This window comes from Apostichopus japonicus, chromosome 9, assembly GCF_037975245.1.
Source record: "Apostichopus japonicus isolate 1M-3 chromosome 9, ASM3797524v1, whole genome shotgun sequence".
In the NCBI taxonomy this organism is placed as follows: Eukaryota; Metazoa; Echinodermata; class Holothuroidea; order Aspidochirotida; family Stichopodidae; genus Apostichopus; species Apostichopus japonicus.
In genome coordinates, this window is record NC_092569.1 from 36,389,744 (window position 1) to 36,413,884 (window position 24,141).

General features: G+C 37.7%; 1 protein-coding gene across 1 annotated transcript in view; it reads right to left on the reverse strand.

Moving 5' to 3' along the window:
- Window positions 1–14,677, reverse strand: part of LOC139974035 (fibrinogen-like protein A) — a 40,573-nt gene extending 25,896 nt beyond the window's left edge. Inside the window, exons 1-5 of the mRNA XM_071980951.1 lie at window positions 14,384–14,677; window positions 5,572–5,649; window positions 3,919–4,005; window positions 2,073–2,159; window positions 283–369 (exon numbers count right to left, since the gene is read on the reverse strand). Coding sequence (XP_071837052.1) covers window positions 283–369; window positions 2,073–2,159; window positions 3,919–4,005; window positions 5,572–5,649; window positions 14,384–14,474 — 430 coding nt within the window. The 5' untranslated portion in view covers window positions 14,475–14,677. The remainder of the gene's footprint in view (window positions 1–282; window positions 370–2,072; window positions 2,160–3,918; window positions 4,006–5,571; window positions 5,650–14,383) is intronic.
- Between the last annotated feature and the right edge of the window lie 9,464 nt (window positions 14,678–24,141).

The following is a 24,141-nucleotide window of genomic DNA, read 5'->3' on the forward strand; positions in this document are numbered from 1 at the left end:
CATCTGAGTCTCACCAATTTAACACATGTACAATGTTGTGGCCTCTAATAATACGTAGTGTAACTAACAAGGAGTTAGAGTTTGTCATGGCAAAAATGGTGTTTAATAAAAACAACCAAGGATGCCATGCTGTTTTTATAAACACATTTCAGATCCAAAAAGTGTAACAAAAATCAATAAAAGACAATGTGGCAATGGTCGCAAAGAAAGAAGCTCAAGTGAACTAGTAAGCATGAATCCTTCCTTCTTCCCTTACATACCTAACATCTACATTTACTGTACCTTCCCTGACAGTCGAGCCAGTTGTTTCACTGCTAGTAGTTTGCATTGGGGTGGTCTCCACAGGTTTGCTTGAGTACAGATTGGTAGCTATCAGTAGGTCAAAATAAATGTGACAGGAAATAAAATATTGATTTAGAGCTTTCACAACTGTTATTGGAAAGGTTTGAAAGAGCAGGTTTGTGGCCTGTTGGATAATGACATGAAAGTATATATACATACCAGTACAGACATTGAACAGTTTTGATTTGATTTGATTTATTTGATTTTCCACAGATAATAAATATATACATGTGGTTGGAAGTCCTCTAAAAAGCCAATTCAGGCTTAACAAGGTAAAGGACTCCCAAGAAAGAAAGAAAGAAAGAAAGAAAGAAAGAAAGAAAGAAAGAAAGAAAGAAAGAAAGAAAGAAAGAAAGAAAGAAAGAAAGAAAGAAAGAAAGAAAGAAAGAAAGAAAGAAAGAAAGAAAGAAAGAAAGAAAGAAAGAAAGAAAGAAAGAAAGAAAGAAAGAAAGAAAGAAAGAAAGAAAGAAAGAAAGAAAGAAAGAAAGAAAGAAAGAAAGAAAGAAAGAAAGAAAATACATATATACATAAATGAAAATATAATTAATGTCTTAATAAGGAATAATTAATAACATACGATATAAACGATGTACCAATAATGAGAAATGACTTCTTTTTTTAGCGTTTTTTCTAAATGTTTCTTGAGATGGTTTAGATTTTATAGTAGCAGTTCGATCATTCCATGTCCTCATAGCACGGCACTTCTAGTGCGGTGACTATGTATGGCGCTGATAATAGTAAAGAAGTCATGGAAGGCTGCAGGAAGTAAGCCATTCCAAGCACTGTAAAAGAATGTGGCTACAACAATATCGCTAAATTTTAATAAGTTGAGCAATTTGAAAAGTGAGCTGGTGTGTTCACGATATTCAGAATGAGTTATATGACGAATGAGTTTCTTTTGTAGGATTTCAAGAGGGTGAAGATAAACATTATGGGTGTCACACCAAATTATAGAGCAGTATGAAAAATGAGGGGAAATCTAATGTTTGGTAAAGCATTCTAAGAATATTCTGAGGAAAATAGTGTTTCAACTTAGAAATGATACCAACATTTTTCGCCACAGTGTTTGCAATATATGTTTTAACCAATGCAAAGGTATAAAAGGAGAAATTAGTTTGAATGACACAAGTGACCTAACTTAACGAGGACGTCTTCACTCATCATTACATGTAGTTTAGACCTAAACATACAGGGGTCAGTTGAAAGACAATATGGTTCTTAACCGCTATTGAAAATTAGGTCATAACAATAGAGTCGGGTCAGGTCACGTCAGTCAGTCGGGTCACTTCGGTCAGTCGGGGCAGTGAGTAGCTAGCTTAAAGGATGGCTTTAGGTACAGAATTAATGTTGATATGTTGTACACTATTTAAAAATGTATATATTTCTATCAGTCAAGGTTGTAATTCTATTGCACAGTGGTAATCATCTGAGTCTCATTACTTAAAGTGGCTGGACTATGTAGTCAAACATGCAGAGACCATTGTTAAGTCAGCTCATGTTGTGATGCAATACAAACACGTGATTAAACATATGTACAATGTTGTGGCCTCTAATAGTAACTTACAAGGAGTTAAAGTTTGTCATGGCAAAAATGGTGTTTAATAAAGACAACCAAGGATGCCAATGAAAGACAATGTGGCATATGGTTTCTACGAAAGAGGCTCAGGTGTACTTGTAAGCATGAATCCTTCCTTCTTCCCTTGCATACCTAACATCTACATTTACTGTACCTTCCCTGACAGTCGAGCCAGTTGTTTCACTGCTAGTAGTTTGCATTGGGGTGGTCTCCACAGGTTTGCTTGAGTACAGATTGGTAGCTATCAGTAGGTCAAAATAAATGTGACAGGAAATAAAATATTGATTTAGAGCTTTCACAACTGTTATTGGAAAGGTTTGAAAGAGCAGGTTTGTGGCCTGTTGGATAATGACATGAAAGTATATATACATACCAGTACAGACATTGAACAGTTTTGATTTGATTTGATTTATTTGATTTTCCACAGATAATAAATATATACATGTGGTTGGAAGTCCTCTAAAAAGCCAATTCAGGCTTAACAAGGTAAAGGACTCCCAAGAAAGAAAGAAAGAAAGAAAGAAAGAAAGAAAGAAAGAAAGAAAGAAAGAAAGAAAGAAAGAAAGAAAGAAAGAAAGAAAGAAAGAAAGAAAGAAAGAAAGAAAGAAAGAAAGAAAGAAAGAAAGAAAGAAAGAAAGAAAGAAAGAAAGAAAGAAAGAAAGAAAGAAAGAAAGAAAGAAAGAAAGAAAGAAAGAAAGAAAGAAAGAAAGAAAGAAAGAAAGAAAGAAAGAAAGAAAGAAAGAAAGAAAGAAAGAAAGAAAGAAAGAAAGAAAGAAAGAAAGAAAATACATATATACATAAATGAAAATATAATTAATGTCTTAATAAGGAATAATTAATAACATACGATATAAACGATGTACCAATAATGAGAAATGACTTCTTTTTTTAGCGTTTTTTCTAAATGTTTCTTGAGATGGTTTAGATTTTATAGTAGCAGTTCGATCATTCCATGTCCTCATAGCACGGCACTTCTAGTGCGGTGACTATGTATGGCGCTGATAATAGTAAAGAAGTCATGGAAGGCTGCAGGAAGTAAGCCATTCCAAGCACTGTAAAAGAATGTGGCTACAACAATATCGCTAAATTTTAATAAGTTGAGCAATTTGAAAAGTGAGCTGGTGTGTTCACGATATTCAGAATGAGTTATATGACGAATGAGTTTCTTTTGTAGGATTTCAAGAGGGTGAAGATAAACATTATGGGTGTCACACCAAATTATAGAGCAGTATGAAAAATGAGGGGAAATCTAATGTTTGGTAAAGCATTCTAAGAATATTCTGAGGAAAATAGTGTTTCAACTTAGAAATGATACCAACATTTTTCGCCACAGTGTTTGCAATATATGTTTTAACCAATGCAAAGGTATAAAAGGAGAAATTAGTTTGAATGACACAAGTGACCTAACTTAACGAGGACGTCTTCACTCATCATTACATGTAGTTTAGACCTAAACATACAGGGGTCAGTTGAAAGACAATATGGTTCTTAACCGCTATTGAAAATTAGGTCATAACAATAGAGTCGGGTCAGGTCACGTCAGTCAGTCGGGTCACTTCGGTCAGTCGGGGCAGTGAGTAGCTAGCTTAAAGGATGGCTTTAGGTACAGAATTAATGTTGATATGTTGTACACTATTTAAAAATGTATATATTTCTATCAGTCAAGGTTGTAATTCTATTGCACAGTGGTAATCATCTGAGTCTCATTACTTAAAGTGGCTGGACTATGTAGTCAAACATGCAGAGACCATTGTTAAGTCAGCTCATGTTGTGATGCAATACAAACACGTGATTAAACATATGTACAATGTTGTGGCCTCTAATAGTAACTTACAAGGAGTTAAAGTTTGTCATGGCAAAAATGGTGTTTAATAAAGACAACCAAGGATGCCAATGAAAGACAATGTGGCATATGGTTTCTACGAAAGAGGCTCAGGTGTACTTGTAAGCATGAATCCTTCCTTCTTCCCTTGCATACCTAACATCTACATTTACTGTACCTTCCCTGACAGTCGAGCCAGTTGTTTCACTGCTAGTAGTTTGCTTTGGGGTGGTCTCCACAGGTTTGCTTGAGTACAGATCGGTAGCTATCAGTAGGTCAAAATAAATGTGAAAGGAAATAAAATACTGATTAAGAGCTTTAAAAGTTGTTAGTGGAAAGGTTTGAAAGAGCAGGTATATATATGTATATATACCAGTACAGACATTGAACAGTTTTAACCAATTATGCAAAGTTATAAATGGAGAAATAATTTTGCATGACACATGTGACCTAGCTTAACGAGGACGTCTTCACGCATCCTTAATATATGTAGTTCAAATGTGCAGGGGTCAGTTAAAAGACTATATGGGTCTTTACCACTATTGAAACTTAGGTCATAACAGTGCAGTAGTGTTAGGTCATGTCGGTCAGTCGGGTCACGTCGTCAGTCGGGTCACGTCGTCAGTCGGGTCACGTCGGTCAGTGGGGTCATTGCCGGTCAGTCGGGTCACGTCGGTCAGTCGGGGCAGTGAGCAGAGAGCTTAAAGGATGGCTTTAGGTACAGAATTAATGTTGATATGTTGTAGACTATTTAAAAATTTATATATTTCTATCAGTCAAGGTTGTAATTCTATTGCACAGTGGTAATCATCTGAGTCTCATTAATTAAAGTGGCTGGACTATGTAGTCTAACATGCAGAGACCATTGTTAAGTCAGCTCATGTTGCGATGCAATACAAAAACGTGATAAAGCACATGTACAATGAATTGTGGCCTCTAATAATACGTAGTGTAACTAACAAGGAGTTAGAGTTTGTCATGGCAAAAATGGTGTTTAATAAAAACAAAGGATGCCATGCTGTTTTCATAAACACATACAATAATTTTGTCTCAAGAAGAGATGATTTTTACCATGAATTAGCAAAGACAATACAAATTAGGCCTAGGTGTTCAGTATGTACGTATGAAAGGTACAACATAATATGATCACAAACGAGTCATATATGTGCTTAAAGTGGTGCAAAGGAGAAGCAATGTTGTGGCCTCAAATGATATGAAGAATGACTTACAAGGTGTATAGATGTTTGTCAAGCAACAATGTGATCTAATAATATCAACCAATGATACAATGTTGTTTATATGAAGTCAAAGAACATGTTTTGGTCCAAAATATTAACATTTAAGCCAGCACTGAGGAAGCAATGTCATTATCAATTTAGCTTTAACTGCGTTTTCCATAACTTTTAAAGCGTACCTATATCTTATATAGCCAACCACCTTGGAAATCGGAATAGCCAAAGAAACATCACAGTACTAGCCTAAAACTGTTTCCTTTTTCTATAACTTTTCAAGATTAAAGGTCTGCTCGAAGTCATCCTTTCACTGACCCAACAGTCTTTCGTAGTTTTTGATATTTTCCTTACATCATTATGATTTAACGTCGTCACAAAAAACAAAAACAAAAACTTTTCATCCTGAACTAACCTTATCAGATCAACCTCCAAAGGTGTAAACAACATTTCGATAAAGGCAACTAGTCAGTTGATTTGAGGGAAACTTGTCTCAAAAGAAGCTCATGTGAGCTTGCAAAAGCCTCCAATATAGTCTGTTACATACAACTTCAAAACTTCACTTTGACCTCAACATAAACGTTTATAATCACCGATATTACCTTGCTCTTCGTTTGATTCGGAAGTCTTGTCTTGAGGGTTCGTGCATTTAAAGTGCCCCCGAACTCGAGAATCGTCAGCTGTTAAGATGAAACGAAACCAAAACTGAAATTGACGATGTGAGGGAGATTTTAATTTGGCAAACTTCATCAGAATACAAAGAAAATTTCGCTCAAAAACCAGATGAACAAGCTGACATCCAAATGTGTGATAGATGACATCAACACTTCCAGTTTAAAAACGATCGAACCTGATCAGTGTTCCACTACACAACATAGTACTCAGACTTTATAAACCAACACATCAAAAGCATAGACTATGACCTTATATAATCGATAAACATGACTTTTCGCTCCCAAGTTTCATAGATGAGAAATCATTCTTCCAGAGTGTCCAAATGGCAGGAAGATCGCTCTTTTGAGTAGTGAATTTCACTAGATGGCAAAGAGTGGCTTCAAACCAAAGTAACTGTAAACAACTGATATTTTCTCTACATTCGAAGATGAAGTTTGAGGATTCCCTGGACACTCGAACAGGGGCATTTCCAAAATATCTATTGTTCCATTTGACATGATATCATCATATAAAAAGTCCTGTCTGGGAGCAGTTGTCGTATTGTAAATCTGTGATGTCATTATGATACCACTAGGATCTTAAATCTGTTACTTTCTTTTTGTTTTTCTTTCCATATTTCAAGGTCAATTGTTAACAGTGGTGACACTGAACCTGAAATACCATCCTTACAGGTACAGGTCATGTTAAGAGGCTTTCCAATACTTAAATCAATATTCCAGATCAAAATTTAAATTTGATATATTTTTTTAAATATTTTTCAGTCTATTGATTTGACCTTGGATTGGATAGGGTTACTAGTTTGTCTAAAGGGGATGTGAAGTTTATAAAATACCAATACCTATGGTACATTCACATTATGGATGCATCCAATTGTGAAGTATGAAATTAGAGTATGAAATTAAGTTAAAGGGGAAAAAAAACATTATTTATCAGTGTGCAACAATGACGTCACACCTCCTTGCTCCAAGTTCACTTTTGGTACGAAAGGTGGCAACTTCAATTGTCAATATCTCAAAAACGGTACATAGAAATTTAATGCAAATTTCACCAGGATGCTTAGATTATGTTCCTCTTTAACTAAATATACATGATATATCCCAAGAGGGATGAGATTTTCTTGGCCGTCTGGGGGTATTTTTTCATGACTTTGACAGTATCTCTATCACATATGACATACATATTTATCATGATGTTGAGTTTGTGTCTACTTTTGTAAACTGTGCTGATTTTATGCATATTATTTATCCTGTGTGATTGGACACTGAAACTTTCTATTTTGTAATGAAGTTTATATGCTTGAGTACTTTACAAAGGTACCGTAGCAATAAAAGAACCACGTACATTGTAGATTCCAAAATTGTGAAGTGCCTTTGTATATGAATAGTACGCGTTTGTATGACAAACTAGTCAGACAAATTTAATTGAGTTGTTCATACTTGCCAGTTAAATATAACACATGGTGAAAGAACACACTACATACAATCAGGTTAGTTTCTATGATGTTATGCATTTACTGCAATATGGTGACATTTTTTTTTTATTGAATTCAACATTAATTTGTGACATTGGCCACAATTTGCTGACATTCCCTGATTCACAAAAAAACATTCTCTGCTCAGGGAAATGTGGACCTTTGAAACTGAGGGATGTGGCGGGAGGATGAGGGATGTGCACTCACCCATTACACTCTCTCTATATGGGCCTAACAAAGGTGATGTCCATTCAAAAATAGTAATCTGAGGTTTGAAAAGCAACTGGTTGATTTGTTAACCAAATTTAAACAGATGAACTCAATATTAATACCATAAACATAAACTGAAATATGGCAACATTTCTCACTTTCTTACAACCCGACTGTGCATAAATTTGATCAAAATGTACAGTCTTAAGATTTTTGTTGGTACTTTTCTTTTGTAAATCATCACACATTCATTACGAGGTTATGTTTTTGCAAAAGATTTGGCCCATTTGTAGAGATGAAGCAAATGAAAAATGGTAACAGCAAACATCCAGTTCTGAGTCCCAAAATAGTCACCGACTCACCAGGAGGACATGGCTTGACCTCAACATGGAGCTAACACAGTGAACAATTTTCTCTAAACCCAATGCAAGGGAAACTATTACAAGTCAAGGTTACTGGGGGAACATAGAGAGAGAGACATTATGGAATGGTGCTGGCATGGTAATTGAGTAGAACATGTAAACAGAGCAAATTACCTGTACATACTTGTTTTAAAGTTCAGTAATGAACCTAAAGGTCAATACATGTTCTACGTACCAATGCATGCATCCGATTGATGTATTGATAATCGACCAAAACTATAACAAAGACTGGACACCTTTCTTTAGCTTAAATTTTTCATTCGCATGTAGTCAAGTACTTTTTTCCCCAAATTATCAAGTTCAAGGTATATTGGTGATAGCATTCGTACAGTGTATGACATTATTAGAAGAAGACCAAACGCCAGGGATTTTCGGGGGGATTGATTTTGAAAAGGCTTTTGATAGTAGGCCTATTTCGATTAGGTTCATTAGAAATGTACTCCGCCTTTTTAAGTTCGGTCCTTCCATTATCCAGTGGTTTGATACTTTTTATAGTGACATTTATTTCCTCTGTTCTTGTAAATGGTTTTTCATTTCTATTGATCGTGGTTGCAGACAAGGAGACCCTTTGTCTCCATGTCTCTTTATTTTAAGTGTAGAATGATTGAGCATTCTTATTAATAATGATAATTCTATCCAGGGTATTGATATTGGAGGAAGCTGTCATAAACTAGTTCAGTATGCTGATGAAACAACCTTTTTCATGCACGGGGATGAAATATCGTTTATTAATATTATGAAACAGCTCGATTATTGTGGTTCTTTGTCTGGGCTAAAAATAAAGCCTAGCAAGTCTCTTCTTGTTGGGTTGGGGGAGTTTGAAATGGTCTTTGTTTCCTTTCAATAAAAATATAATATCTGTTGGAATAAAGGTGATTATTTTACACTATTGGGGATTGTGTTTCATACTAATCTAACCAGTATGATTAATAAGAACTATGATAATGCACTGACTAAAGTGTTTAATGCTTTAAAGATGTGGGAGAAACGTAATCTTACAGTGCTGGGTCGCATTACCATTGTTAAATCTTTATTATTGCCTTGGTGTAATTACTATATTATACCGCTCCCATTACCCAGTCCAGAGTATATTGAAAGAGTGCATACCATGTTTTGTGTGGAAAAATAAACCAGACCGTATATTCGAAGACAATTAATACAAGGATACCCCGATGGGGGATTGAAAATGGTAGATTTTTGTAAACATTGTATTGCTCTTAAGATCTCTTCATTTGGTCGTTTGTTGAAGAGCAAGAGCTCTTTTTTTGTCTGCTGTATTTTACGTATGTACAATATAAGTATTGACTCTTTCTTTGATAATGGGGATTTTTATGTGAAGTTAGTGAGTTCAAAAATCTGTAATCCTTTTTGAAAGAACCTTTTTGAAACTACACATACTTTATTCATGATGTTTTCTCTACTATTTACAATGATACTACTATGCTAATATTGCCAATTTGGAATAGCAGTTTATTTAAAATTGGAAATAGCCCAGTATATTACAAGCGTTGGTATGACAAGGGTATACGTATTATTGGCGATTTGATTAGTAATGGTACTTTTTATACTTTTGATAATTTTACTCAAGAGTTTAACATATCAACCAATTTTTTGGAGTATTATGGTATTATCAGCTCTATTTAGGAAAAAATGGAAGGGTTTATCCAATGATACAATTTTAAGGGTTATTTTTCCTAATAATAGTTATATAAATACTCTGCATGCAAGTAGTTCTTTTTGTTCTAAAGCAGTTTACAATAGATTGCTGGAGTTGTCAAGTTATGAGCACAAATCCTATATTAAGTGGTGCCAGACTATTGATATCAGTAAAAAAGATTGGTCTTTTTATTGTTTTGTCCCTTTTCGGTGTTCAAGTGACGTTAAACTTACATGATTTCAATATAGACTGTTGCATAGGAATATTCCAACTAACAAGTATTTGCATTTCATAAAAGTTATCACTTCTGATAATTGTGATATTTGTCAAGAATATACTGAAACCATTGAACATTTATTTTATGATTGTGCTCACTCGGCTAAGATTTGGAATAATTTACAAATTTTACTTCATAATGCAGGTGTAAATAAAATATTGTTATTTGGTGCAAAGTTCGCTCGTGAATTAAATTTAATTATGATATTAATCAATAGTTACATCTTCAACTGCAAACTACAAAAGATTTGATCAGTACTTTTCAAAAACACTCTCTGATATTGAAATGGACAAAGCTATAATCACTGTATACAACACATGAATGTTAGATCAATAATTGCATTGTAATGTTCCATTAACTATATAAGCAACATTCATTGCTCATGCTCTCTTCATCCTTGTACAACATATAAGTACCAGGTAATACAGGATACATATATACTGCTGGAGCAGGGATGCAGTCCTGAACGGGGGCTGAAGACTGATGGCCGGCCTGGGGGAGGGGTCTAAGGAATTTGGAATTTTTTGCATTTCCAGGTGGCCTCAGATGCAATTTGGTGCAATATAGCACACTTCAACACCCACTCCATTTTGTAAACTTAATTTTGTATTTTCACCTGGCCTTAGATGCAATTTGGTGCTCCAAATGAGATTTTTTTTCTCATTTGGAAATGAAAAAGGGGTTTTCTGACTTGCGAACCGGGGGGCGGAATGATACTTCCGCCCCTCCACATTTTTCACTGGACGATAGCAATAATGGTTGCAGTATATTTAAGACTTATTCCCTCTGCCTGTGAAATGGCAGAAAGGAACGTTGATGAATTCAAAAGGGCAATTAGTAACAGTGGCGTCACCAGACTTTTCAGTCTGGGGGGCACAGGGGGGGCACCAGCATTTCATGGGGGGCACTTAGTTGGATACGGATCGCCGTCCTGGGGGAGGGTCTAAGGAGAGGGGGTGCCTCCTCCCCTTTTGAAAATTTTCGCATACGGAGGATGGGCTAGACAGGGGCGTATCCAGGATTTTCTAATCCGGGGGGCGCGAATTACTATCTAAGCGGAGCGTACAAGAAAATTTCTGGTTTTGATACCCTCCAGATCACCGGAAACGGCACTTCTCGGGCTTGAAAATGACCAACCAGATATACACTTTTGCCCGAGAACCAAGTATTTCCCAATAGTTTGTTTTCCATCCATAACCTTTTTGAAGATTGTCACCAGTCACACATCATGTTCGACCTCATCGCATGTCCTGTGAATCATTGCTTTTGTAGGTGATTTACGTCGCGGCCCACGACAGCACCACTTTTGAAGGTTTTCAGCCCATTATTTGTTCAGAATTTGAATATTCACATTTCTCGTGAATAAACTCACTTGAAAACATACCCATAATGTTGCAAAAAATGTCATCCATGGACAACCAATATAGAAAAACCTCCTCCAACCCCTAACATACCGGTCAAAATTACACAAGTAGAGGAAAGTATGATGAAGAATGTTGGTCCAAAAATTTTCGAAAAATTCAGACACAGTTAATTTATTGGTGTACAATATTAATCCCTCATGTAACGGCTATTATAAACTTGGTTTAAGGAAATGAAACAAAAACCAGATATTTTCGGAACCGAACACTACACACATAGGCGTAGGAGGCGGGGGGAGGGGGGGGGGCTCTTACTGAGAGAAGACATAAATTGCAATGATGTAGCTAAAGGAAATGAATAGTTTACAAAATATCTCCATGATAATTAAAATCAAGTTGTAAGCCATTCGCCATTACTAATGTAAAAGAGAATTTGACATAATTGTACCTCCATGCTTGATCTCAATCTACATAAAACATTTCGTTGTTTACATCAGCATCCCGCGGTTTACTGCGCTATTTCCACGGACCGTACGGTACACGTTTGCATGCGATGTAATAACCGATGCTTGCTTATATGATATTGGCATGAACACGTTGAACGCGCGCTTCGCGCGCGAAAAATTTAGGTTTTATATTTCGGGCAAGTCGTTACAGCCCCCCCAAATCAATGATTGGGTTCCTATGACTACACACATCGACAGTTTTGAGGCAGTTCATCTTGGAACCGCCATTTTCACTGATATCATGTGACATCTGCTGTTTGCTTTACAAATTCGAACAGGCGCGTAGCGAATAATTTGCCAAGGGAGGGGCGAAGTCTGTAGGCAAACTATCTAAGCATATTGCGCAACCTTGGGTTGGCGCGAAGCGTACAACAAAATTTTGGCCGAAAATGCCTCCCAGATCGCTGGAAATGACACATCCCAAGCCTTGCCAGTTGCATCTAAGCATTTTCTATTTTGAAATTACTAGCGATATCATAAAAAAAATATGCTCGGGAGGGGGGGTGATGTCGCTCCCTTCCCGAAATGCGTCATGCTCCCCGACGACTCGGTCGAGTTCGAGACCATCCACGTTTAGTGGTTTCATAGCACAATTTATTGTTTAAGGCGTCCATACACACACGCGTTTTGATAGACCAAACATAGTATATATATAGATACATTAGTGAGAGAAGAAAAATGGAAACATCAAAAATGAAGTTGTCGGTGAAAGGGGTAGGGTGAGGCGCAAGCCCCTTCCAAAATCCTCGATCCGTCACTGGCTACCCTGTCATGTGTATATAATAGGGATCAGCGCTGTAATGATGTCTCTGTTCCTCTTTCTCTTCCCTTTCTCTCTCTCCTTCTTTTTCCCCCTATTTTTTCCCTTTTTTTCTTCTCTTTTTTTCCTCTCCTCTTTTTCTTACTCGGGGAGCGCGCCCCCAACCCCCTGGATACGCGCCTGCTAGATGCAAAATGTTGCCACATTTGATGCTAACTTCGATCTGAAGATATCTCCAGAAATTGCTATTTTTTAGTTAATGATTTTAACAACGCGCAGAATTTTGCAGAGGATATGAACCACATGCTGTCGATGTTATGCCTAACCCTATCAATAGAACCTACATTTGTTGAATTAATGTGTGCATGACCCCCGACTCCTTTCTTGTCCTTCTCGTTTTCTCCCATTATCTATTAAGATGTAACAGGTTCCAGCATCGTTATTGGCTCCTATCAGGGATCTCACCATGCAATCCAAAGTTTGAACACACATCGAGTATGGCGGCGAAGCGAAGCGGACGTGTATAGCCGCTGGTATGGCGTGAGCACTGACACATTCAATGTAAATATCGACACCTGATGTGATGGCGCGGGTTTCGACTTCGATACCCGACAGTCAGGGATAAACTTTTTCATTTTTTCGCAGCTCATTTGAAGAAAATACGAATGAAAAACCAACTCAGGTGATGGGAGTTGAATATAACAAAATTTATATATATTTTTTTTACCAACCCAAATCTCAGATAGGGGGGCACTCGGGGGGGCACTAGGTTTTCCAGGGGGCAGGTGCCCCCTGCCCCCCCCCCCTTGGCGACGCCACTGATTAGTAACGTTCTAGGGGTAAAAGTGGGGCAAAATGAAAACAAGCACTGCATGGAGCGACCACAAAATAGGGCAAACTGTTACCCGCGTTGTGGACTCGAAGGTAAGGTCATGTAGTACCAAACCAGTGCAAGTTGAAGACTTTTATAGATGTTACAGTGTCTTATGGATCTCAGACAACAAAACTACCAAGGAGGTGTAAGAGCCACATTACAAAACAATCTTTACAAAGGAAGCATTTAGCCTAACTTATATGTTCATACACAGTGGCGGGCACAGGACCTAAATCTTAATCTCAATATGCCACCGAATGCAGCATTTGACGCTTTTAAGGATTTTTTAAGGAAGAGGTGGGGGGGGGGGGATAACCCCAGACTCCTTCAATAGAGTCGATGTCAAAGACATCTGTGCTACCCCCCCCCCCCCGTTAATTGTATTTTGGCTCTTATGCCTCGGAGGAGGATGAAAAGCCATGAAGTAAACAGGAACTGTTTTTCCAGAGTCTTTGCTGTTAATATAAGTCTAGCCTAATATTATGTGTAACGCAAAGAATATTGTCTATACCAAGGATGACAGTTTATCAGATGGTAAATTCAGATCTGTTTGCAATTTGATGCCGATTTGGGGACCTCTTGGATGAATCTATGGAGTGGAACGTATGGTTGAGAATTGTAATGGTTTTGCCAAAGCCTATAGGCAAAGCTATATTGAGTTGGACTGATCGAACAACATGAAATGTTTGATATCAATGCTCTTTGGGAGAATTTGAAAACTTCAGCTAATATTTCTCTTAAATTGGTAAGCCCCTACAAAATTTTCTCCGCCCCCCGAAAAAAAACCCTGCTTGGCCGGACTTTTTATTTTCCTACTGCTAATGAAATTTAAAAACCGCGAAATTTTTCATTTTTTGGCGCCTAACTGGCAACGCTGGCTTTTATTCGTACAGCCCAGTTGGGCTGGAAGTATAGCATATAACAGTTCACCTTTGCTTTTATACGGAGATCACGGGTATGACCCTGGGGTCGTTGAAGGGAACTCTCATGTAGGGGGTCTGGAGGTCCGGACCCAGAAGAAGAAAAGATAAATTTGACATTATGCATTTCTGAAGTAAATACTTGTAGGCAATAAATTAGGTCTAAACTTATGTCGACACGGTTGTTATAATACAGAACACTTTTTTTGATTGTACATTCATGGATACTAACTCACATATCATTATTAAAAATTATGCATGTAATGTAAAATTATGCCTACCTTGAGACCTTCCTCCAAGAAGCAAAATGACAGCAATCAGAAGATGAATAAGAAAAGGTGATCGACACTGCTTTAATCCTCCTTTCTCCATTTTGAACAAATCCAGAAGCGGAAAGGGAAAAACAATCTAAGTTTATCAAATGTGTCTTTTCCTGTGATGGTTAATTGGTATATATCATATATGTATGTCTTGCCGTCTCTGTGATACTATAATGAAGATTTAATGAGTTTGCCAGTACTTATTACCATCTTGATAGAGTGATATCCAACAAAGACACACATGTAGTGACTTTTCATTGGTCATTATGTGGCTGACGTATGTAATGTTTCATGCATATTCAAGATCAACGATTGTGATTATACAATGTGAAAGTTATGTACAAATTTCGTGTTCACATCATATCAAATATCAAGTTGTAACTCTGGAAGCCGCTGAGTGGTCGATTGGTAGACGATACCTATACAATATGAATATTCAATGAAAATTGCTTACTCTCAATTGGCTGTTTGTCCCTCCAACACCCAGTTAGACTGTGACAGCTCGTAAGATGTCAAGGGTTAATTATCTTCTTTCATATGACACGTCTTGAGAAAAATTTGTTGTTGCTATGCAAAGCAAAGTCACATATTCCATACCTTTCGAGGTTTCTGCACCCTCCCCCCTATACCCCTATTCTCCGATTGATCAATTTTCCTACTCCTCGGGTACCAAGTTTCTCTTGAAAAGAGGACAAAGAATGTAAATGACGTTTTCAAAAAACATTTGTATCCGCGTACTTCGTAAAGGGTTTCAGAGATGTTGTGATGATCCTTCATGGTAGCCTATATATGACAGACTTCTGGTGACCAGTGAGCATGCATATGGCAGTAATGCCGTTTATAAATCACAACAATATTAGTGTATCAGGAGAACTTGAGTTGTCATCAGACCCAGATCAGCCCTTTATTGTTCTACAGCTAATAGGCAGGGGTGCAACAATTGTTTTTAGGCCTACTTTGGAGGGGGATACGATGTTAAAGTTTACATAAGATACAGTAATACCGCCTGAACATTGATAACCAATATGAGTTCACCGTAATTTTGTTACACTCGTAGCCCCAGTCCCCTGACATTGTGACTATGTAAGAGATGTTTGTTCACGAGGGTAAAACCAAACTACTTAACTGATCCGCTCACAACCCCGGTCCCCCTAGCAAGGAGACTGTGACTATGTGTGATCATAACGGTCTTACGTCAAAGCAGGAACTTGCTACAAACACCTTGGTCAAAGTTACTATCACGAATCCCTTGCAGAGGGAATAGATATTACACATGATCAGGATAAGGTGGGTGAACCACCTATACTGTTAAATGTTTACTGGTGATCACATGATCATAGCCAATATGCTTACAGGTATATGTAGCAGCGCATGCACATGTGGAAGCCGGAGGGAGAGGGAGAGGGGAGGGGGTTCTAAAATTCTTCCGACTGATTTAGGTAGGGGGCATAAAACGGGAACAGTGCTGGCACTTGATCTTAGCCAAAAGTTATGATAACCTCCAAGAACCTGAGCACAACTCCTTTACGAAGGGAACAGTTCTTTTCCGTGCTTATTCAAGGGCATATACACGAGAGCGACAGCTAGTTCCAGGTGAAAGTCTTCTGTGAACGTCTACGTCACAATGGTATTATATATACATTATTAACTGGGGAGATGAATAAACGGCTGTGCGGATCTGACAATGAGACGCATTGACTGTACACAATATATTGTGTAACCACTGTAATAGGATCCAATCGACAAATATGAGTAGTTCAATATCAATTTCATTATTCATATTGTCGAAAATGATCAATTTAACGTCATTGACGGAGATATCATCAAGATCAGTGTAAAAAACAGAGAGATCAAATAATTACATATATAAGCACAACGAGTCGTGTACACGGGCAAATGTTAGTTAACCTTGTAGAAATAATATCATTGTTTTGCATCTAATCCCCCTTACTAAACACATTTCTGAAAGCAGAGTTATTGGTCGCCCATCTCTTTAGATTCGTCCCAAAAAACGGACTTCGGCCCACCTTTCGGGCCCGCCAACCCTCTCAAAATTGCAATTCGTAACAGAGGTTACAGTCTGTATGGTGTCATATCAACAGAGGCGGCCTTAATTAAACTTAAATTCTCTTATTTTTGAAATGGGGGAGGGTTTGTCTTTACCCCCCTGGTCTTTATACAATTATTGAATTATCTAGTTCCAATATTATTTAAACATGTTAACTTCAAAAAATTATGAATTATATAAATAACTAAATCCATATCTCGATAGGCATGCTCAGTATACCATACCAAAACAATATCATCGAGGGGGAGGGGATGGGATAGGGGGGTGGATAGAGGGGAAGTCTGGTGGACAACGGCTCAGTCCTCATGAGATATTAATCGGTCGTTGGCTGGTATGTTGGACGATTGTTGGTCTTTATATATGTAGATTTTCGTGTTTGGTCGTCTACTGGTGATAATGTTATCCAAAATTGTGTACCGACCTTAAAGGCACACTCTCAGCTAGGAAATTGCTCAAATCTAAAATCTTGTCTCAACGTATTCCCCGATTAAAAAATGAAAACAATGCTGCCATCTTCTCACAGCGGCAACATATTCATTTCTTTAATATGGCATTCTCATCCTTAGCTATAAACAGAATACGCAAATGGGTACCGTTACCGCGATGGTATCCGGTTTCCGAGATTCTAATCTGCCTCTCAGTGTTGCGTAACCTATAGGCACACTGTGTACTGTGTGCTATTCGAGTTACGCAATTTTTCGATTTTCTATATGGAACAGTGCATATTGTACTGCTGGGAAAACGCTATACCAGCTCGTAGGAGCAGGTAGTTGTTATGGAAAGTCATATGGGCCCGTATGATCTCGTGCTGCCGATTTTTGTTGGAGAAATTGCTGAAGAAATAAAATGCGAATAGTTTCGTCGTGTAATTCTCTATAAACATGTGACTGAATGTGTGCTGCTTATGTACTGTTATTTGACGAAACGACTTGCTTCTGGCCTAACGTTCTTCAATACTTGAGTTCAAAATAAAATAAAACTGTGAGCAAACAGCTTATCCACCAGAGAGCCTGTGTAGCAAAAACACGCACATAATACAGACGGGTTAATGAGCGGGGTACACCCCTCAGTCCGACAAGTTTTCAGTCCGACAAGTTTTCAGTCCGAAAATAAAATACACGTTTTCAGTCCGAAAATGAAATACACGTTTTCAGTCCGAAAATGAAATACACGTTTTCAGTTGGAGAATGAAAGCATGCAGTTTTAATGCCATAATACCACCAATAAACGGTGACAGCCCGAACTGAAAGTAAAGAAATCGATTGAATCTTTCGTATTTATGTCTCACATCGCCGGCCTCAAGAAATACTTGGGACCCCTTAACAACTATCAGTTACAAATGTAATCCGTTCTTTGCTCCTTAATCTGCTTCCTGTATAGTCATGGTTTATTTGGTTCTAATTCCATCAATGCAATTTACACTTACCTAGCGTCATACTTTCATTGTGTTACATTTTGTACTTTTCATTCGACTGCCCAGTATTGCTGACGAAGGTCTCAATATATTTTCTAAAACTTTACTCCTTATTTGTCAAGTATGAGTCATATATATATATATATATATATATATATATATATATATATATATATATATATATATATATATATATATATACATATATATATATGTATATATATATATATGTATATATATATATATGTGTGTGTGTATATATATATATTTTGTTGTTGTTGTTGCAATTTAATAAAACAACATTCAAGTACTTGAATATGTAGTACAAAATGCACAGAAGGTCCACTTTGTTGGGGCAGTTTTAGGTGATTTTGTGGTTTTCCCCTTCATACCAAAGTTAAGTGTACCACTGCCCTTGGAAGTCACCCCCCCCCCCCATCCATAAACTGAACCTTCAGACTCACACATAGACTCGTAGACCTGACGTCAAACTAGGTAAATTGTTATTTTTACAATTGGACACATTCTACTAGGAGCAGGGATACTAGGAGCAGGGATATTATTATTATTATTATTATTATTATTATTATTATTATTATACGGTGGAGGGTGGGGCGTGAACGTTTGAAAATTTGATCATAGCTAGACCTCTAAATGCAATGATTATAAAGCAAACATTTAACTGATGTAATTTTGGACACTCCCTCACCCCTTCTCGGCCTCGTGCACCCCCTCACCCCCTCTTACACCCCTCACCCCCTTCTCACCCTCTTATATCCCCCTCGAACTCGATAATCTTGTTCATATACGATACTTTTTTTCTACATCTTCTACAATACGTATCAGCAATAATACAACCGTCATCTTGTATGCAATTCAGAAAAGGCTATAAGAAAGCCTTGTCGTTAAACACTGGCAAGCAATAATTGATTCATTTATTAACGTAACGTTAATTTAATTTTGACTTGACAAGACTCTTCGACCGAGGAGCCGAGGATTATGGTTCATTTCGTCTTATATGTTTACAAGAGGAACAATTAAAAATCAGTAATCGCACAAAATGAACTAAACTCGGGCTATGATTTTTTTATGAGGTAGTAATAATCTTGAAGCGAGCGACTTTTTTTTTTTAATATTGTAGAATTTTGAAGCCGTGGTTGCTTCTATCAAGATTGATAATTTGTACACAATGATCAGTTTAAAGAAACACATGACGATAAGAAACCCTTTGTTGTTCCTTTTAATTGTATTTTATGGTGTTTAGAGATAATCGATTTCAAACTCACGTGTGCGGCCTTTGTACTCTCAGTAAGATGTATCTATTGAGACAGAAATGTTCATATATATTGGCCATTCAAGTAATTCAACAGGCAATATATAAACTCAACATAATACGGTATAAACGGGGAGGTTTTCTGCTGTCTCTTTAGATTATTACATTTTTTTTAGTATTATCACCACAAGCATTGTAAATATACTTTGATGTAAATATATCTATTCTTAGAATTTTCTTATAAAGTTTCCATATTGATATTTTTTTTCGTCATATGGCTTTATCACTGCTTTACATATATGCCTATTATTAATAAAAATGAGCAAGGTTCAGTATGGCCTAGGCTATATACGGCATACAAAGCAAATTTTGAAGGAACATGTAGAGAGATCTTTTAGAAACAAATCATCTTTTTTGATGATTAATTTTGAAAGTGTCTAAATGGTTTGTATCATATGACCAGTGGCGGCGGAACCGGGGGGGCTTGGGGGGCTTGGGGGGGGCTCAGCCCCCCAATGAAAAAGTTGAGGGGGCAAATGCATGATAAGCCCCCCCCCCCAATATTTACCAAGGCTCCGAAACGGGCATCTGCCCATTTTTCAATGCATACTTGTCGATCTGTCCGATGCACACGTATACTACATAGGTGTAATAATTTTAGTAATTGCTGGGGACCCTCGGCCCGTCCCCTGGCTATTGACCACATTGTCACCCCAACCGCGTCTTCACGCCCGTGAAAAGTGGAAGCAGTGAGTGTGAGTACCAGTAAGCGTAACACAACTTCGTCTTAGGCCAATGACTTGCCTCATTTCAGCCAGTTCTCCAACATCCCCTTACTTAGTGGCGGAGCGTCCATATATACAGTCAGGGGGCGGATGCCCCCCCCCCCCTGACGAACTCAAATGGACTGCTGGCGCCCTTTTCAGCTTTTCACTACTTGTTTACTTATTCGCGATTATTGACTATTTTATTGCGCTCTCATATACCTATTGACATTTGTCATATTCTGTTGGTGTAATTTTCCGACGAAATGGCGACGACAACTATTTATTCTCCGTTTATCTGCAAATAAGCAAGGCCCGGAAAGGGTCATTTCCTGCAATCTAGGGAGTATCTTTACTCGAAAATTTTCTGTACGCTCCGCGCCAACCTGTGGTGGCGCTCCGCTTAGATAGTGTCGAAAGCGCCCCTACAGACCATTCTTGCACCCCCCCTGACCAAAACCCCCTAGCTCCGCCACTGCCCTTACTACACTCAAAAACGTCTTTGCGGGTACACTACGAGTTATAGCTACTCTCTTAAACACCATCGAATATACAAATTACAATGTTTTTACAGACTTTTACGGAATCTGAGAAATTGCAGGCTTGAGACCCATATTTTAGGGCTAGGTATTCGCAGCATAAAACACTCGGGAAGTGCCGTTTCCGGCCATCTGGGGGTTTGAAAAAAACCCAAAATTTTCTTGTACGCTCCGCGCCAACCGATGGTGGCGCTCCGCTTAGATAGTATCCACACATTAGCCCCCCCCCCCAATAATTTTTCCGTTCCGCCGCGCCTGCATATGACTAATTATTTCAGTTTTGAATATAATATTTCGCGTAGACGTGTGTATTCCAGAAAGAAAAAGAAAGAAGTAGGTATTAAATATTATTAAAATTTGGGTGTTACTAAAACGAATGACAATTGCGTTACACATAACGAATGACAATATGTTGTACACACTAAAAAATTGCGTTGACTAAAACGAATGACAGTAATGACAGCACAGACATTTGCTTCAACTGGATATCACAGTTCAGACTTCGTGGGTATCTAGATCTAGTAAAGTACGGACAAGATAAATACGCACCTTATAGTAAGCGAAATTGAAAGTCTGATTTTAAAAAGTAAATTTAACGTCATTTTTCCGAAATTAATTGTTAGAAACTAACAATACTATAATCTTGAAACGGCTTCAGTTATCTTTCTACATAAATCTACAAAGGTAAAAAGCACAGCACTCAAGCGCATTCTCACACAAAAACTTTCCCTGTGGTTTCTATCCGTAAATTACACCAAAACCCTGCAACCACGTAACATGCGATTTTCCTCAAATCATTTTTGCGCAGAAAACCAATAACCCGCATTTACTCCACTCCGTTAATCATTCCATCTCTTCTCAACACTGTCCTTCGTTGTCATTCGTTGTCATTCGCTGTCATTCGCTGTCATTTGCAAATGATAATTAACCCTGTACAAAGTCAATTGTCATTCGGTCATTCGCTGTCATTCGTTTTAGTTTGTCCCTTAAAAGTTATCGCGTCCTCATATATACTTGTAACGAACATAATTTATTATGTGCAAATAAAGATTTATTTTCAATATTGTATCCCGTCACTGAATATTTATGTTAATTATATCGTTTTCAATGTTACCTACATAAAAAGAACAGCGAATCAAATTTTATGAGATGCAGGTAAACATTTACAGATATAAATCGAACGTAACGTATACATGCGCATGTAGGGAATGTTTACCCCCGCCCCCCCCCCCCAACCGTGCACGGAATCACATGAGGTTTATGCGAGACCTGGATATGAGTATAAGAATTAATTAGCAAACAGCATACTGCCTTGAGGGAAAACACTTTCTTCACCTTTTCCTCAGCTTATTCTATCCGAAACAACATATATAACTATATAATTATATATATATAACGATATATATATAACTATATATATATATATATATATATATATATATATGTTGATACTAGTTGAGACTCGTGGAACACTAGTAGTTGTAACTCGGAGATTCACGCGTTAAAGCGATCGTCAGACAACTCATATATATATATATATATATATATATATATATATATATATATATATATATATATATATATATATATATATATATATATATATATATATATATATATATATATAATAATTTAATAATATATAGGCCTATATATATAATGAACAGTATATATTTAAGTTCCGACTGAGAACGTGGATTTTATGAGAAAGTGGATTTTATTTTCAGACTGAGAACGTGTCGGACTGAAAACTCGTTTTTTCGGACTGAAAACGTGTATTTTATTTTCGGACTGAAAACGTGTATTTATTTTCGGACTGAAAACGTGTCGGACTGAAACTCGTTTTTCCGGACTGAGAACGTGGATTTTATTTTCGGACTAAAAACGTTTTTTCGGACTGAAAACTCGTTTTTTCGGACTAAAAACGTGTATTTTATTTTCGGACTGAAAACGTGTCAGACTAACAACGTGTACCCTAATGAGCGTGGTGAACACAAAGAGATAGATGTAAGGGGATTAGTAGACAAGGGATAGAGAGAAGAATGAAAGATAAAAACCAACAGGGGAAGAGGATAGGTAGGAGATAAACAGTGGAGGGACAAAGAGAGGATTAAGGGAAGGGGTAGGAAATAAACTGGAGAAGGACAACAACAGAAAAGTGTGGAGAGAAAAAGGGGTGGAAAAACTATGAGAAAAGGAGTAATGGGGCAGGGGGCCAAGGGGAGAAGAAGGGGGAATGAAGAAAAGTTAGTCAAGTCCTTCCTGAATGTTGAGCCCATGAGGTTGGTGCGAAGGCGTTGCATTCACAACCTCTCTATGCTGATTCGCACTAGCTCAGGACGGCTACACAAGGATTCAATCCCCTGGGCCTATAGAGACATGTCGTTAATGGTATGGTTGCATAGCTCCCAACTCTCGAGAAGGCAAATGCTGGTCCATGCCACGAATTGCCGTCCTGGGGGTGGGGTATATGGGGGTGTCTCCCTCCCCTTTTTACTTTTTTTGGAATCCTGGTGATGCCTACATGTAAAATGGTGGCACCTAGAAAGGCTTTTGTCACCCAAAATTTTCTGAGAAATATGCAATAAATTGAATAGTAGGTGATAATTCATTCTTGCCCGTGGCATGAAAATGTTCGCTGCTCGCCCCAATGAAATGAAATATAGCGTAATTTGAGGTTCAAATGATGATGTAAAGGAGGTTTTATACTCTATTATGCTAAATGCTAAAGAAATGATGGTTGCTAAGTCCAAATTTGATGCAATTAATTTACGTACACTTGTCAATTACAATGCAGGTTTTTGGGATGCTTGCGTGGGTCAGGGGCTTTGGGTGTTAGAATGTGGGTCCAACCCGCGAATTGTGGGTCAGTTGGGAGCTCTGTGGTTGGGAAGGTTAAAGTGTTCTCCAAAAAAACCCAAAAGATGAATAACCTTCGGCACAGGGGGAAACTGGACTCCTCCAGCTGCCTTTACTACATTTTACTGCATTACTACAAACATATGGTGGCTTCCACGCCAACTCTCGACCAGAGTATGCTGTATTGGCCCCAAATAAACCAGATATTCAAATATGGTTACCTTTGGTCAAAGTTTTGAAACTGGTTTTATTACCACCTTCCAGGAAATTTACCTCACTGGTACTTTCAGGCATCTTAATCTTATGCTTTCAATTAGAATGCCTTAGAACAATTTGGAAAGTAAAGACCTCTAGGAACATATTAAATATTCTAGCAATTATAGCATGCTAAATTGGGGACAATACTCAGGCGCGTATCCAGGATTTTCTAACCCGGGGGGCGCGAATTACTATCTAAGCGGAGCGCCACCATCGGTTGGCGCGCAGCGTACAAGAAAATTTCTGGTTTTGATACCCCCCAGATCACCGGAAACGGCACTTCTCGGGCTTGAAATGACCAACCAGATGTACACTTTTTGCCTGAGAACCAAGTATTTCCTAATAGTTTTTTTTTCCATCCATAACCTTTTTGAAGATTGTCAACCCGGCACACGTCATGTTCGACCTGATCGCATCTCCTGTGGGTCTTTGCTTTTGTAGGTGATTCTACGTCGCGGCCCACAATACCCGTCAGCCCCACTTTTCAAGGTTTTAAGCCCCAAATTTGTTGAGAATTTGAAAATTCACATTTCTCGTGAATAAA